This window comes from Hyperolius riggenbachi, chromosome 7 (assembly GCF_040937935.1).
Source record: "Hyperolius riggenbachi isolate aHypRig1 chromosome 7, aHypRig1.pri, whole genome shotgun sequence".
NCBI classification, from domain to species: domain Eukaryota; kingdom Metazoa; phylum Chordata; class Amphibia; order Anura; family Hyperoliidae; genus Hyperolius; species Hyperolius riggenbachi.
Window position 1 is genome coordinate 68,474,323 of NC_090652.1, and position 16,779 is coordinate 68,491,101.

The window sequence follows — 16,779 nt, forward strand, 5'->3', positions numbered from 1 at the left end:
AAAGAGCCCTGGAGATCTCACCTCCAGAATCCTTTGTTTTAGTGATAACCAGCACATCTATGGTGGATATCTACAATGAAGAACTCTTAAATGATATTGTCCAATTAACAGAGGAAAAGCAGTCTCAGGTAAGTCATATAATTGTCACAACTGTCAACCAGTTCTGGACTATGCTAATTGACGGAGTCTCGTCCATCTCGCCATCCGTGTCACTCTGTTGTCCCTGCAGCCCAATCGCTTTGTTGTCAGAATTAAAGCAGAGCTCTGTGCACAGGTCAGGAGCCAACTTCATTGGCTCCTGACACTGTGATCATTGTGAGCGAATCACGGTGATCACAGCTTGATTTTTATAAAGAAAAATCTCTGGTCCTTTAGAGCCGAGAGACTGTTGGTCCACCAAAGGCTAAAGTGGATCTCCAATCCTAGAAATTAAACCTCACAGCATTCTATGTGGGCAGGCTGAAGACAATTTTTTTAGATCATTATTTTATTTAGCTCTTGTTGACTTGCACGTGAATTGAATTACAGGAAGAGTTGAGCAGAAACTCAGCCTCGCTCTCTTGTCCTAGCCTATCTTGGTCCAGTAGCAGGACGTAGTCGAGACGACTGATGATGGATTGGGATGCAGTGGGTGGATAAAAGTGTCCTGACGAGTCTCACTGTGCCCTATTTGTGCTCCACAGTGCTCATATGGGTCCACCTTCCTGCTGTATACATCAAAAAAGGGTGCCTGGAAGTTTGAGTGCCCACTAAAACTGGTAGTCGAATATATGTAAATTTATTGTTGATTTTCAACTATTAAAGTGTAAAAAAATAGCAAAATATTGATATGAAATACCAATATTTTACTACAGCTAAACCTAAGTCTATTCTCACACTGAACCCTCCCACTAATGATGTCAAAACGTAACCACCCACCTGCCTAACTTTATCCACCCTCCCCCCATGTCTAACTTTAACCACCCCCGACGCAGCAAATAATCCCTTCCAAGAAGATCATTTTTGAGTGGTGCAGTAGGGGCCAATTGAACTATTGGTAAGCAGGAGAAATTTTGGGCACCCGTGACGATATTTCCAATATTTATTGGGTGCCACCACCTAAACTTCCACTGCTAGCCACTTTTACTGTTTTCCTTCTTGGCTGTTGAATCAGTCTAGTGATTTTCTCTACTCAGTTTGCCGGATCCAGCCTTCATATGCATTAGTTGAAACTTATCAGCTACTCCTCACCATGTTTTGCTGGCCAAACAAAGATGTTGCCCGGGTTGTGGCAGCTGTTGCATGCAAACAGAGATGAGGAGCCACAGGTGAGAGCTGAGTACCAGGTGAGGACCAAAAGTGAATGCTTCACTCCGGAGAGCACAACTTATGCACCATTCCCTCCCCCTTTTAGAGCTACAACCTCTACCTGATACCCCATAAATTTAGCTCTTGTAATTGTTGTCTGAAAAGTGCAGCAGTCCTGTCCCATGGTATGTTCTCTAACACCACATTGCTACAAGTTTGTTCTTTTTCAATTTTTTTTTTAATTTACATAATTAGGATATTGTTTCCCTGCTTGTGAACCATCGACTGTCTGTGTCACCTTCCACTTTTTTTTTCTTTTGTGGTTTTGATTCTTTTTTTTCTTATGGCTTGTTACACTTTACAAAGTTACATCACGTCCTGTTTTTTACTAGCTGGCACGTTTTTAGCAGTAAACCAGATGATGACCACACACATGTAGGAAAACATGCAGATTCTAACTCTGGTTGTACGATTTAGATTGTAAACCTCTGGCAGGGCCCTCCTCCCTAGTGTTTCCAGCTTGATTATGCAATCTTACAGTCAATCGCCCCTCTTGTGGACTAGAACGGTCTCTATATTGACCTATGACACTGTTCTGTCATCAAATCATTTGAATGATATTGTTTTGTTGTGAGCTCCCTGTATGTCCTACCCTGTATGTTAATCCATTTATCTATTGTGCAGCGCTGCATAATGTGTTGGTGCTTTATAAATACAATAAATAATAATAATAGTTAAAACCAGAACTCTCGCACTGCAAGCTCAGAGAGTTATTCACTTATCTAATTTGCACTTATAGCCTAGTTCCTTCTAGAGTTCACTACTATTCTGTGTTAAGCTGGTCTTGAAGGACCATTTCATGGATGCAGACTTCGAAGGGGGTTTGCTTCTTTGATATCCTGCATTCTCTGTGGGGGTATGTTAGTGTCCCTAGTTATATAAAATGTACCTACCAGAAAGAGGATCAAAGGAAGTCCAGCTCACACCACAGACTGAGTTGATGCTAAAGCAGGAAGTGAGGTATTCAAAAAGGACACAGATAAAGATCGGTACTGTAACCTCTGTTCAAAAGTAAAAAAAAAATGAAAAAAAAAATTATTCGACTTTAAGGTCATATTGAAATGTATGAGAAAAATTCAAATCAAAGTGTGCTTTTTGTTTTACAGATATTTTTTATATGGTACTATGGTTATTGTGGATGGAATGATGAAGCCTTTGGTGCTGCAATAAGAGAAATTGCATTCCGTAGTTTTGGACAGGTTGTGAGGGTAGATCCCTATAATATGCAGTCGGTATGTATTTAATTATTGTTATTATTTAGTATTTATATAGTGCAGAGCAGTGGTGCTCGGATAATTTCCGGGCTCTGCCCTCCCCTCCTGTATATAAAGTGGGGGCCATTTCCAGAGCTTCTAGACTCTGTGGCACTAAGAGGATCATCTCCAGGCCATATCTGCATAATCAAGAGCGTTTGCAGTCCTTACATTACCCTTATACAGTATCTGATACTTGTATTCAGCTAGCTAGCCAGTGAGTGATTACTTACATCAGCCCCACGCTTGTTGTGACATCCACCCGCCAGGTGCCATTAGGACTCACCTTCACTGCTGTGATTGCTTAACGTGTATTTCCCTATTTAAAAGCACTTATTACCAATTAATAGCCACATTTAAAGTGTTGATTTAACTTTAAAATCCATTTTCTCAAAAACTAAAAGTTCTTTTTGGAATTTTGTTTAAGTTGTAGCCCCTTATCACCTTTATAATCCATGCCATGGATGGGGGCTTGTAGCATGTATGGGGGCTTTAATAATAGCTTAAACGCTTTCCGTGGTAACAGCCGCAAATTTCCGTGATTGCCTCATTCACAGAGTCGAATTCGTAAGTCCGTTTCAAATCCAGAAATTAATCTTGAAACTTCCGGATTTTTTTTCAATCATGGCCGAATAGTTGAATCCGTGATTGGGGGGTATCCAAGCAGCACCAGTGCCGAGTTGACATCTTCTGCAGCGCTTTACAGTGTATATATAGTCTTGTCACTAGCTGTCCCTCGGAGGAGCTCACAATCTAATCCTTACCATAGTCATATGTCTATGAATGTATCATGTATGTATCACAGTCTAGGGGCAATTTAGAGGAACTAATTAAGTAATTTGTATGTTTTTCGGGGAGTGTGTGTGTGTGGGGGGGGGGGGCTGGAGTGCCTGGAGGAAACCCACACAGACACAGGGAGAACATACAAACTCCTTGCAGATGTTGACCTGGCTGGCATTCAAACCAGTGACCTGGCACTGCAAAGAAAGAGGGCTAACCACTAAGCCACCATAAATGTTAATAGTGTGTTGGATTGATTGAAGCAGAGATAACAAGTGTCCACTAAATTCCATTTTCATATTTTTGTCCACCAAGTTCTGGAGCTAGAAATGGTAACAAATCCTAATCCGTATGCAAAAAAGATGCTCTGACCTCATCTTGATATAAACGTTTGGCCTCGTGTGCCACATTTCACCTCAGTGCTTGTTTAAAGGGAGACTTAAGTCAACCTGCAAAAATGATTTTAACTTACCCGCGGGCTTTACTAGACTGAATAGGGCCCTCTGCAAAAATAACAGCATGGGGCCCCCTTTGTCCCTGAACTCCGTGGGATTGGGAGCCAGCGTATGGGAGCAGAGAGTGAACAGCTTCTGGAAGCAGGAAAAAATTACACACATGCACACACTCCTGCACACGGTTTTTGTGAGTGAATAGGGAGGTTTCTTTGCTAATTGGCTGCACTTGCAGTTGGGGAGAGGGAAGTGGAGAGGCCCCCCCAAAGCCTCTGGGCCCCCCTGCGATGACAGGGGTCGCAGGGGTGATTGTTACATCCATGCCTGTGCCTTCTTGCAGCTCCCTGGAATCTTCCTGTGCCCACGACACCGGTCCAAGTCCCTCCAGATCACCGCTTCGAGCCACATGCACCCTGACTGCACTTACATGCTATTTTCATACACTGCGCATGCGCAGTACTCTGCTGGCCGCGGGAGCGCGATGAGGAGGTGCGTAGCCAGCCAGCTTAGAGGGGGTCGCCACTGCTGACCGAAGGGACTTGGGCACAGGAAGATTCCAGGGGGTTGTGAGAAGCCCCAGTTAAGTTAAAATCATTTTTGCAGTTTGACTTAGGATCTCATTTAATATTTATTGCCTGTATTTATACAAAATCAACCTAATATACAGTACATTGAATCAGTCACATTACTGATTGTATATCTGAAGGGCTCAAAATCCAATGCCCCATTCATAGTTTATGGCTAGGTGTGTAGAGAATAGGAAGCCAATAAACATTTAATTAAGTTTTAGGGATGTCATAAGTTATATGGTGCAGAGGCTCTGAATCTGTGAAGCAGGGAATTTGGGTGTCTGGCTGGTAATTTGACAGTCAAAGGAGGGATCCACACACAGTCTTCAAGGAACAACGTGATTTTATTGTTCCAATGCACACATATAATACACACCAAATTGTCTCAGCCAACAATTGTTTTGGGGCCAATCAGGTACCCTTTATCAAGGCATAAGCAGACAACATATACGTTATTGGAACAATGTGCATTGGAACAACGAAAGCACGTTGTTCCTTGAAAACTATGTGCGGATCCCTCCTTTGACTGTTGGATTATCACTGCTATGGGTTCCAGCACCAGCACTGCTCTACTATAGGTGTGGGATTCTTTCGATTGAATGGCTGGTCATTTGGGCGCTTTGTAGATTGCAATGTTTAATGTGGCCACAGCAGTGCCCAGTGTATAATTTGGATGTCAGTGCTGGAGTTTAGCTATCATACAGCTAACTTAAGCTGGCAGCTGAGTGCTTGGTTGCAGAGCATCCACCAGGCAGCCTATGCAGGTGCTTGGGGCTTAGTGGGTGTCAAGGGACCCACCTGCCTCCTTCTTTGACCTCTCTCCACTTCAGCTTACCATAAAGACTACAAGGGGGCCCGAAATCTACTACCTTGCCTACAGTTCCATTGCCATTGCCATTGCCTACAGTTCCATGACAGTTCCATTGCATCTCAATTCATCTCTGCTTGGTGAAATAGGCAATTGTCTATACTATAATGGAGTGTCAGAAGGTTAATTTCGCCTGCCAAGTACTGTGCTATCTGCATAGGGGATGGGGGCGCCATGTCTGGCTACATATACTGAAGGGGGTGCATTTTTTGGCTACTTATACTGGTGGGGGGGGGGGTGCTGTAGTGCTGGCAGGTGCATCACTGCGGAATGTTTGTTGTGTGGTATATACAGTGGCTTGCAAAAGTATTTAGCCCCCTTGAAGTTTTCCACATTTTGTCACATTACTGCCACAAACATGAATCAATTTTATTGGAATTCCACATGAAAGACCAATACAAAGTGGTGTACACGTGAGAAGTGGAACCAAAATCATACATGATTCCAAACATTTTTTTACAAATCAATAACTGCAAAGTGGGGTGTGCGTAATTATTCAGCCCCCTGAGTCAATACTTTGTAGAACCACCTTTTGCTGCAATTACAGCTGCCAGTCTTTTAGGGCATGTCTCTACCAGCTTTGCACATCTAGAGACTGAAATCCTTGCCCATTCTTCTTTGCAAAACAACTCCAGCTCAGCCAGATTAGATGGATAGAGGCGCTGAGTGTTGTTTGTTTTGTTAGATGTTGTAACTCCTTTTTCTATTGCCTGAGGAAGCGGGCGCTGACCCGTGAAACGCGTTGCTTTGTTTTATCTGGAGTACTGTAATAAATAGCGGAGATTCCGCTGCGCGGTGTGGCGGCGGGGCGGCTGTCTCCGCGTTCAGACTGGCGGTTTCTGCACAGCAACATGTGTATGGTTTGCCTGGGCCATCTAGTGCACACAGATGGAGAGCTACGTGCGCACGCGCGCGCCAGAAGACAGGACCTTTATCTCAGCAGGAGAGGTATCAGCTGATCAGGATGATCAGCTGATCCCAGTGGAACTCCTGATTGGCTGAGTGGCTGGGGGCGGCGCTGCGGAGCGCTGTAGTATATATAGATCTTGCTTGTCAGTTGCTGGTTGTCTGCCATTGCAAATACTTACGTGTGAGCACTCAGACCTCAGTCAGATCCTACAGTGTGTTAGAACCAGTTGGAACTGGGAATTCACACTTAGCCAGATTCCGCTCTTGATGTTTACTTTGTCATCACTGTGTTATACTTTAGATCAGTTCCAGGGTGTTGAGACCAAGGACCTCACACCCAAGCATAGGATTACTGTGTTATTACTGTGTTATACTTTAGACCAGTTCCAGGGTGTTGAGACCAAGGGCCTCACACCTCAGACTAGGATTGTGCTTGATTTCTGTTATGACCTCTGCCTCTGTTGACCTCTCTCTTGCTTTCTGATTCGGTACCTCTGCCTATCTGTCTACCAGTTGCCAACCTTGCCTGTACCCGGTTACCGAATCAGCCTTCTGTCTCTGTACCTTATCTGCTCGTGTGTTGCCGACCTGGCCTGTCTGACCCTTCTGGCTGTCACTCATCCCTTGAGTGATCAGTCTGTCTGTACTACCCGTGACACTAATCCACCAGGTGTCAGTTAGCTACAAGGACCTCCTGCTCCTCAGAGAGTCCTTCCTGCAGTTCAGCCAGTGGCCTCTACCCCATAGGAGTCCACTGGCTGCAGTACAGTCTGATTCCCACTCCATCTGGGAATCCTTGGCTGCAGTACACTCTGATTTCCAGCCCATCAGGGAATCACTGGCTGCAAGAATATCTCTATCTCCTCCTCTTAAAGAGATAGTCCCTGCCCAGCCAGAGGTCACCTGCTCCTCAGGTGGTCACTGGCTGTAGTGGTATCTGTGTCTCTCGCTCCACGGGAGATAGCCTTACAGTTGCACCAAGCACTTACTCTTCATTAGGTGTCCAGAGGTTAGTCATACTTGTATTATTGGTGATTCTGCAGATCATCCATAATCAGGTATACATCTGTATTGTTGGTGATACTGCAGATCATCAATAATCAGATACTCTCTGTGTGCTGACACCAATCGTTACAAGTTCGTTAATAAATAGACTGAATGTACAGTCGTGTTGTCTGCATGGAGAAGGTAAGTCCACCACTGCCTCCTCTAATTACCAAAATTTTTTGGCTTTTAAGCTCCTTTAAAACCCCTTTTATCCTTTTGGCGCCTCTGTTTTCTCCTATATAATATTGTATCCACCCTGGGTGGAGGGTTGCGACCCTTTTCTACTATCTACAGTGAGTGACTTCTTATTCCTGAGTGGGGTCAGGATAATCTCCCCACCTGCCTTTACAGTGGTTGCCTATTGGTGACCCTTGTTTGTGAGTATAATAACTATTACTCTTTGTCATTATCCCCTTTGTCAATACATACTACACTATTGGGGTTCTTGGTGTTCCTCTGTTTATCTTGTAGCGTTTGTGAACAGCAGTTTTCAGATCTTGCCACAGATTCTCGATTGGATTTAGATCTGGGCTTTGACTGGGCCATTCTAACACATGAATATGTTTTGTTTGAAACCATTCCATTGTTGCCCTGGCTTTATGTTTAGGGTTGTTGTCCTGCTGGAAGGTGAACCTCCACCCCAGTCTCAAGTCTTTTGCAGACTCCAAGAGGTTTTGTTCCAAGATTGCCCTGTATTTGGCTCCATCTATCTTCCCATCAACTCTGACCAGCTTCCCTGTCCCTGCTGAAGAGAAGCACCCGCAAAGCATGATGCTGCCACCACCATATTTGACAGTGGAGATGGTGCATTCTGAGTGATGTGCAGTATTAGTTTTCCGCCACACATAGCGTTTTGCATTTTGGCCAAAAAGTTCCATTTTGGTCTCATCCGACCAGAGCACCTTCTTCCACATGGTTGCTGTGTCCCCCACATGGCTTGTGGCAAACTGCAAATGGGACTTCTTATGCTCTTCTGTTAACAATGGCTTTCTGCTTGCCACTCTTCCATAAAGGCCAACTTTGTGCAGTGCACGACTAATAGTTGTCCTACGGACAGATTCCCCCACCTGAGCTGTAGATCTCTGCAGCTCGTCCAGAGTCACCATGGGCCTCTTGACTGCATTTCTGATCAGCGCTCTCCTTGTTCGGCCTGTGAGTTTAGGTACAAGGCCTTGTCTTGGTAGGTTTACAGTTGTGCCATACTCCTTCCATTTCTGAATGATCACTTGAACAGTGCTCCGTGGGAGCCTAAGCTTGCTTTAAATTTCTCAATAACTTTATCCCTGACCTGTCTGGTGTGTTCTTTGGACTTCATGGTGTTGTTGCTCCCAATATTCTCTTAGACAACCTCTGAGGCCGTCACAGAGCAGCTGTATTTGTACTGACATTAAATTACACACAGGTGCACTCTATTTAGTCATTAGCACTCATCAGGCAATGTCTATGGGCAACTGACTGCACTCAGACCAAAGGGGGCTGAATAATTATGCACACCCCACTTTGCAGTTATTGATTTGTAAAAAATGTTTGGAATCATGAATGATTTTTGTTCCACTTCTCACGTGTACACCACTTTGTATTGGTCTTTCATGTGGAATTCCAATAAAATTGATATATGTTTGTGGCAGTAATATGACAAAATGTGGAAAACTTCAAGGGGGCCAAATACTTTTGCAAGCCACTGTATTTGGCTGCAGTAGTGTATGAATAACACCAGAAACAAGCATGCAGCTAATCTGGTCAGATCTGACAATAATGTCAGAAACACCTGATCTGCTGCATGCTTGGTCTATGGCTAAATGTATTAGGAGCACAGGACAACAAGGCAACTGGCATTGCTTAAAAGGAAATACATATGGCAGCCACCATATTGCACTGGTTTCAAGTGTCCTTTAAAGGGACACTGTAGGGGGTCAGGGAAAAATGAGTTGAAGTTACCCGAGGCTTCTAATGGTCCCCCGCAGACATCCTGTGCCTGTGCAGCCACTCCCCAATGCTCCGGCCCCGCCTCTGGTTCACTTCTGGAATTTCAGACTTTAAAGTCGGAAAACCACTGCGCCTGCGTTGCCGTGTCCTCACTCCCACTGATGGCACCAGGAGCGTACTGCACAGGCCCAGTATGGTCTGTGCCTGCGCCGTGCACTCCTGGTGACATCAGCGGGAGCGAGGACACGGCAACACAGGCGCAGTGCTTTTCAGACTTTAAAGTCTGAAATTCCAGAAGTGAACCAGAGGCGGGGCCGGAGCATTGGGGAGTGGCTGCACAGGCACAGGATGTCACCGGGGGACCATTAGAAGCCCCGGGTAAGTTCAACTCATTTTCCTCCGACCCCCTACAGTATCCCTTTAAAGGAAACCCCGAGCGCTGAGTAAAAACTAAATTTGAAATTACCTGGGGCTTCCTCCAGCCCCCCATAACCTGTGAGGTCCTTCCACATCCTCTTCTCCCCTTTCCTGGTCCCGCTGGTGACTCCAGTAATAGTCAACTTTTGGTTTAAATTGCGCGTATGCGCCCCCCACCGCAGGCCCGTTGTGTCATCACGTCGGTCATGCATAAGCCTCCTATACATGCGCGGTTCAGTCTTTAGAGAACTGCGGCTTACGGCGACTGGCATGGTGAAGCGATGGGCGCACACGCGCGACTTTACCTGAGAGTCGACAATTACTGGAACTGCCAGCAGGACCAGGATGCAGGAGGAACTCGCGAGCTACGGGGGGCTGGAGGAAGCCCCAGGTAAGTCCAAATTTTGCTTTTATGCATCACTCAGGGTCCCTGTAAAGAGGAACTGTAGTGAAAATAACATAATGTGCAGTTATAGATTATTTAGTCAGAGTTTTCCCATTCTTTCCTCTCCCTGATTTACATTCTGAAAAATATCACTGATGGTTTAGTTTTGCCAGGTGATCTGTGAGGAATATTCGTTACTGAGAGCCTTATGCACAGAGGGAGATACTGCTTGCTTGGCAGTTGGAAAAAGCTGTTATTTCCCACAATGCAACATGGTTCAGGACCTTGATCATGACATTACACTGTTGGAGGGGTTTCAGCCCATCCCCCCAATGATCTATTCAAGAAAAGGTGGAGATTTCCTGTGGGAAAGGGGGTATCAGCTACTGATTGGAAGATAGTTTAATCCTTGGTTAAACTTTAACTAATTCTTATCATGCCTTTTACGACAATTACATTCTATCCCTACTTTCTTTAATTTCTCTTTTTTTATATATCTCCTCTAGGCCATATTTGGATTGGATTTGCTTCTTTCCAAGCCACTGAAGTCATCCTCGTTCATCCTCAATTTAAATGGATCTGCTGAAGCCAGGACAGAGTTTAGCATTGAATCTTCTATTACCTACTTGCTGATTACCACTGGCGGACTATTTCATCTTAGACTCATTGATCCACATGGTAGGTATTTTTCTGTTATAATCCACCAAATATATATGTCCTCATTATTTATTTTTTAAGTACTGGGTTTAAAGAGACACTGAAGCGAAAAAATATATATGATAAAGTGAATTGGTTGTGTACTATGAATAATTACTAGAAGATTAGCAGCAAAGAAAATATTCTCATACTTTTATTTTCAGGTATATAGTGTTTTTTCTAACATTGCATCATTCTATAATATGTGCACATTACACAACACTCAGCATTCAAAATGAGTCTTTCAGAGCAGTCTGTGAAGTAATGACCTCTCCTCTATCAGAGGAAAAGTAAATAGTCCAGGAACAGTTGAGATAATAAAAGTCAGAAAACAGCCTTCTCCATGACTTTGAAAGTCATAGAGCTTAATGGCTTTTTTTTGCAAAGAGATAACAACTGGAGTTTCTCAACTCTTCCTGTACTGGAAACATTTACACTGATGTATCTGATCTTAATGTTTTATTTCTTAGCTGTGCTACACATACAAATCATAATATCATCATTTTTTTCCGCTTCAGTGTCTCTTTAACTCCTCATAACTCTACCAAAGGCATGACCACTGAAGATGCAGCCCCTGTATACTCAGCAAGGCCCAGGGTTGTGGGGGCCCCAATTTCTTAACCTCCCTTCTTCTCATACAGGAGCCACCTATTCATAATTGGTGTTGTGTGGCTACAATTACTATAGGTAGGAGGAGTCATGTTGTCACACTGCTAAACAGTTATTGGGGGTAGGGTGTCATGGTGGCCACACTTGCAGGAGTATAATGATTGCTCATAGCCCCCCATGATCCCCGCAATTGGGGGGCGGGGGGGCTGTCTGTAATACCAAGTGGCAGCATCATCTAGGCTTCGATTCAATAAAGGGTGCTAAGTGTTAGCACGCCAGTGAAAAGGCACTTAGAACACGAAAACAGGCTCTTCTTCACATGCTAATATGCGTGCAAGCGTTTGCACGCACAAAGGTTAGCGCTGCGTGGTGCGCCCAAAACATTGCACCAGTGCCCGCAAAGCGCCACATGCAAAATAGCCTGATAAGCCATTTTACTCACGAACGGTGCAACGTTTTGGGTGCACCAACCTAACGCGCGATCAGTAACAGCTTTGGACATGCAAACTACTTAGCACCCTAGTTTGCACGTCCAAAAGCTTTTAAGCGTGCTAAATATGTTAGCACCCTTTTGTGAGTCAGGCCCCTATACTCAATTGTTTCTTATTTTAATACTATAGACAAATAACCTCTGTACAGCTTTCAATTATACATTTCAGGAAAAAATGGTGTAGCTAGACTATATTGAGTCCTTATTTCTAAAGAAATATTTATATTACAAAATATTTTTGTATATTTTTTTTCTCCCTTCATGTTTATGCTAGGAAATGAAGCTGAGTTTGAGATCATCCAAACATATTATACTGGGAGAGCCTATCTTGTGAAATTCCCAACAGCTGGAACATGGACATTGGACTTGTCTGACTGTATGTTTGAGTCAGTGAATATAATTGGCTATTCGGGTAAGGTTTATGCTTTGGCACTTGATTAAAAAGATTGAACATTATTTTGTACTTTTTTTCTATATTTTTATACATATTTCCAATAAAAGATAGGAAGAAAAATTAGGGTTAAAAAAAAAAAAAGTTAAGGTGTGAAGACACAGAGAAAGTTGGTGCCTCCTGCACATCCTTGATATAAGCCAAATGTTTTTGTAAGGGGTCTTCAAGTTGAATACCCAGAGCACTTGATTCACTCCTTAACCACTTAACGACCGCCCGGAAAGTGGATCCCGCAAGGACCGCCGCATGTACGAGAGGCGGCGGTCCTTGTACGGGCATGGGCGGAGCGATCGCGTCATTCGTAACGTGATCCTCCGCCGGGGACTGGCTCGGCCCCCTCACGCTGTAACCCGCCGGCCGTTCGGAAGAGCCGGCGGGTTACTAGCACCCGGATCGCCGCATACAAAGTGTATAATACACTTTGTAATGTATACAAAGTGTATTATTCAGGCTGCCTCCTGCCCTGGTGGTCCCAGTGTCCGAGGGACTACCAGGGCAGGCTGCAGCCACCCTAGTCTGCACCCAAGCACACTGATTCCCCCCCCCCTGCCCCCTGATCGCCCACAGCACCCCTCAGACCCCCCCCCCCCTTGCCCACCCCCCAGACCACTGTTTGCACCCAATCACCCCCCTAATCACCCATCAATCACTCCTGTCACTATCTGTCAATGCTATTTTTTTAATGCCCTAAACTGCCCCCTGCTCCCTCCTGATCACCCCCACCCCTCAGATTCTCCCCAGACCCCCCCCCCTCCCTGTGTACTGTATGCATCTGCCCCCTGATCCCCTGTCAATCACCTGTCAGTCACCTGTCAATCACCCATCAATCACCCATCAATCACCCCCTGTCACTGCCACCCATCAATCAGCCCCTAACCTGCCCCTTGCGGGCAATCTGATCACCCACCCAAACCAATAGATCGCCCGCAGATCCGACGTCAGATCACCTCCCAAGTGCAGTGTTTACATTTGTTCTCTACCCTAAACACCCACTAATTACCCATAAATCACCCATCAATCACCCCCTATCACCACCTGTCACTGTTACCCATCAGATCAGACCCTAATCTGCCCCTTGCGGGCACCCAATCACCCGCCTACACGCTCAGATTGCCCTCAGACCCTCCCTTATCAATTCGCCAGTGCAATATTTACATCTGTTCTTCCCTGTAATAACCCACTGATCACCTGTCAATCACCTGTCAATCATCCATCAATCACCCCCTGTCACTGCCACCAATCAATCACCCCCTGTCACTGCCACCCATCAATCAGCCCCTAACCTGCCCCTTGCGGGCAATCTGATCACCCACCCACACCAATAGATTGCCCGCAGATCCGACGTCAGATCACCTCCCAAATGCAGTGTTTACCTCTGTTCTCTACCCTAAACACCCACTAATTACCCATCAATCACCCCCTGTCACTGCTACCTATCAGATTAGACCCCTATCTGCCCCTAGGGCACTCAATCACCCGCCCACACCCTCAGAACGCCCTCAGACCCCAGCCCTGATCACCTCGCCAGTGCATTGCTTGCATCTATTCCCCCCTCTAATCACACCTTGAGACACCCATCAATCACCTCCTGTCACTCCCTAGCACACCTACCCATCAGATCAGGCCCTAATTTGCCCCGTGTGGGCTCCTGATCACTCGGCCAAACCCTCAGATCCTCCTCAGATCCCCTTCCGATCACCTCCCCAGTGCATTGATTGCATCTATTTTCCCCTCTAACCACCCCCTGAGACACCCATCAATTACCTCCTGTCTCCCCCCCTAGCACTCCTATCCATCAGATCAGGCCCAATACAACCTGTCATCTAAAAGGCCACCCTGCTTATGATCGGTTCCACAAAATTCGCCCCCTCATAGACCACCTGTCATCAAAATTTGTAGATGCTTATACCCCTGAACAGTCATTTTGAGACATTTGGTTTCCAGACTACTCACGGTTTTGGGCCCGTAAAATGCCAGGGCGGTATAGGAACCCCACAAGTGACCCCATTTTAGAAAAAATACACCCCAAGGTATTCTGTTAGGTGTATAACGAGTTCATAGAAGATTTTTTTTTTCTTGTCAAAAGTTAGCGGAAATTGATTTTTATTGTTTTTTTTTTTCACAAAGTGTCATTTTTCACTAACTTGTGACAAAAAATAAAATCTTCTATGAACTCGCCATACACCTAACGGAATACCTTGGGGTGTCTTCTTTCTAAAATGGGGTCACTTGTGGGGTTCCTATACTGCCCTGGCACTTTAGGGGCCCTAAACCGTGAGGAGCAGTCTAGAAAACAAATGCCTCAAAATGACCTGTGAATAGGACGTTGGGTCCCTTAGCGCACCTAAGCTGCAAAAAAGTGTCAAACATGTGGTACCGCCGTACTCAGGAGAAGTAGTATAATATGTTTTGGGGTGTATTTGTACACATACCCATGCTGGGTGGGAGAAATCTCTCTGTAAATGGACAATTGTGTGTAAAAAAAATCAAACAATTGTAATTTACAGAGATATTTCTCCCACCCAGCATGGGTATGTGTAAAAATACACCCCAAAACACATTAAACTACTTCTCCTGAGTATGGCGGTACCACATGTGTGGCACTTTTTTACACCCTAAGTACGCTAAGGAGCCCAAAGTCCAATGAGTACCTTTAGGATTTCACAGGTCATTTTGCGACATTTGGTTTCAAGACTACTCCTCACGGTTTAGGGCCCCTAAAATGCCAGGGCAGTATAGGAACCCCACAAATTACACCATTCTAGAAAGAAGACACCCAAAGGTATTCCGTTAGGAGTATGGTGAGCTCATAGAATATTTTATTTTTTGTCACAAGTTAGCGAAAAGAAGAAGGATGTCTTCTTTCCAAAATGGGGTCATTTGGGGGGTATTTATAATATCCGGGAATTCTAGCCCCTCATGAAACATGACAGGTGGTCAGAAAAGTCATAGATGCTTGAAAATGGGAAAAATCACTTTTTGCACCATAGTTTGTAAACGCTATAACTTTTACCCAAACCAATCAATATAGGCTGAATGTTTTTTTTTTTATTAAAAACATGTTTGTCCACATTTTTCATGCTGCATGTATACAGAAATTTTACTTTATTTGAAAAATGTCAGCACAGAAAGTTAAAAAAAAAATCATTTTTTTGACAAAATTCATGTCTTTTTTGATATAATAAAAAGTAAAAATCGCAGCAGCAATCAAATAGCACCAAAAGAAAGCTTTATTAGTGACAAGAAAAGGAGCCAAAATTCATTTAGGTGGTAGGTTGTATGAGCGAGCAATAAACCATGAAAGCTGCAGTGGTCTGAATGGAAAAAAAGGGTCTGGTCCTTAAGGGGGGTTAAGCCCACGGTCCTCAAGTGGTTAAAGAGGAACTCCAGTGAAAATAATGTAATAAAAAAGTGCTTCATTTTTATAATAATTATGTATAAATGATTTACTCCGTGTTTGCCCATTGTAAAATCTTTTAAATTCCTCATTTACATTCTGACATTTATTACATGGTGGCAATTTTACTGTTGGCAGGTGATGTAGCTGCTGCATGCTTTTTTGGCAGTTGGAAACAGCTGTAAACAGCTATTTCCCACAATGCAACAAGGTTCACAGACAGGAAACTGCCAGGAGTACCACAGTCCTCAGAGTTTCTTGTGGGAGGGGTTTCACCACAATATCAGTCATACAGCGCCCCCTGATGGTCTGTCTGTGAAAAGGAACAGATTTCTCATGTAAAAGGGGGTATCAGCTACAGAATGGGATAAAGTTCAATTCTTGGTCGGAGCTTCTCTTTAAGTTCCTAGGAATTAAACAAGTGATTGCTCGCCAGTGAGTGTATTCCCGGCATGGACTTTTTCCCAGATGATATTGTTGGACAGATCTGTTATTCCCTGATAAAGGGACATGTGAGTGCCAAAACATTGGCTTCTCTTTGCAACAATTAAGCATTACACTGGGAGTGCCCGCCTTCTCTGTTTATTTACTATGGTAGGAGGAAAAATAGGTCAAAGGGTGAGAGTCTATCAGAAGGTATCTTCATTCCACAGACTTGTTTTTTTCAGCTGAAAGGAGGTTTATTCCAAAGCAGAGAAGGCCAATGAGAGGCAAATAATTCCATCTTGGTGCACAATTTATGCCAATTTTAGACAAATCTATGCACCCTAAAAATTAAATGGACACATAAATAACATCACTATCCACAGCAACTGGATTTGGTTGGTCAAAGCTGAAAAACATGTTCACCAGCTAAAAAAAATATTCGCATAAATTACTAGAGGATAGGGTTAGGGGCGAGGAAGAGTTTAAAATTGGGGTAATATTGGGATTAGGTGGGAGAATGCAGAAGGAGATCATTGAGTCATAACACCTATTTGATGAGGAATACTGAAAGCCCTGCTAAAAATTATATCACAAAGCCATATCATGTAATATCAGAAATTACATTTTACCAATATTGTGTGAGCTCCAGCTAATTCCCAAGTGATCGAGTAGTTTAGATGAATTCACAAAGTTTGGGGGTTATTAGAGATAATTGGTGTGCCTGGAAGAAAAAAACACAAACCTGGGAAGAACATGC

The 16,779-nt window shown here is 44.2% G+C and overlaps 1 protein-coding gene across 1 annotated transcript in view; it reads left to right on the top strand.

The window, feature by feature from the left end:
• Positions 1 to 2,480: 2,480 nt before the first annotated feature.
• LOC137525546 (uromodulin-like) overlaps positions 2,481 to 16,779 on the top strand; it is a 55,257-nt gene continuing 40,958 nt past the window's right edge. The window contains exons 1-3 of the mRNA XM_068246675.1: positions 2,481 to 2,579; positions 10,460 to 10,631; positions 12,023 to 12,160. Of these exons, the coding sequence (XP_068102776.1) occupies positions 2,571 to 2,579; positions 10,460 to 10,631; positions 12,023 to 12,160 (319 nt within the window). The 5' untranslated portion in view covers positions 2,481 to 2,570. The remainder of the gene's footprint in view (positions 2,580 to 10,459; positions 10,632 to 12,022; positions 12,161 to 16,779) is intronic.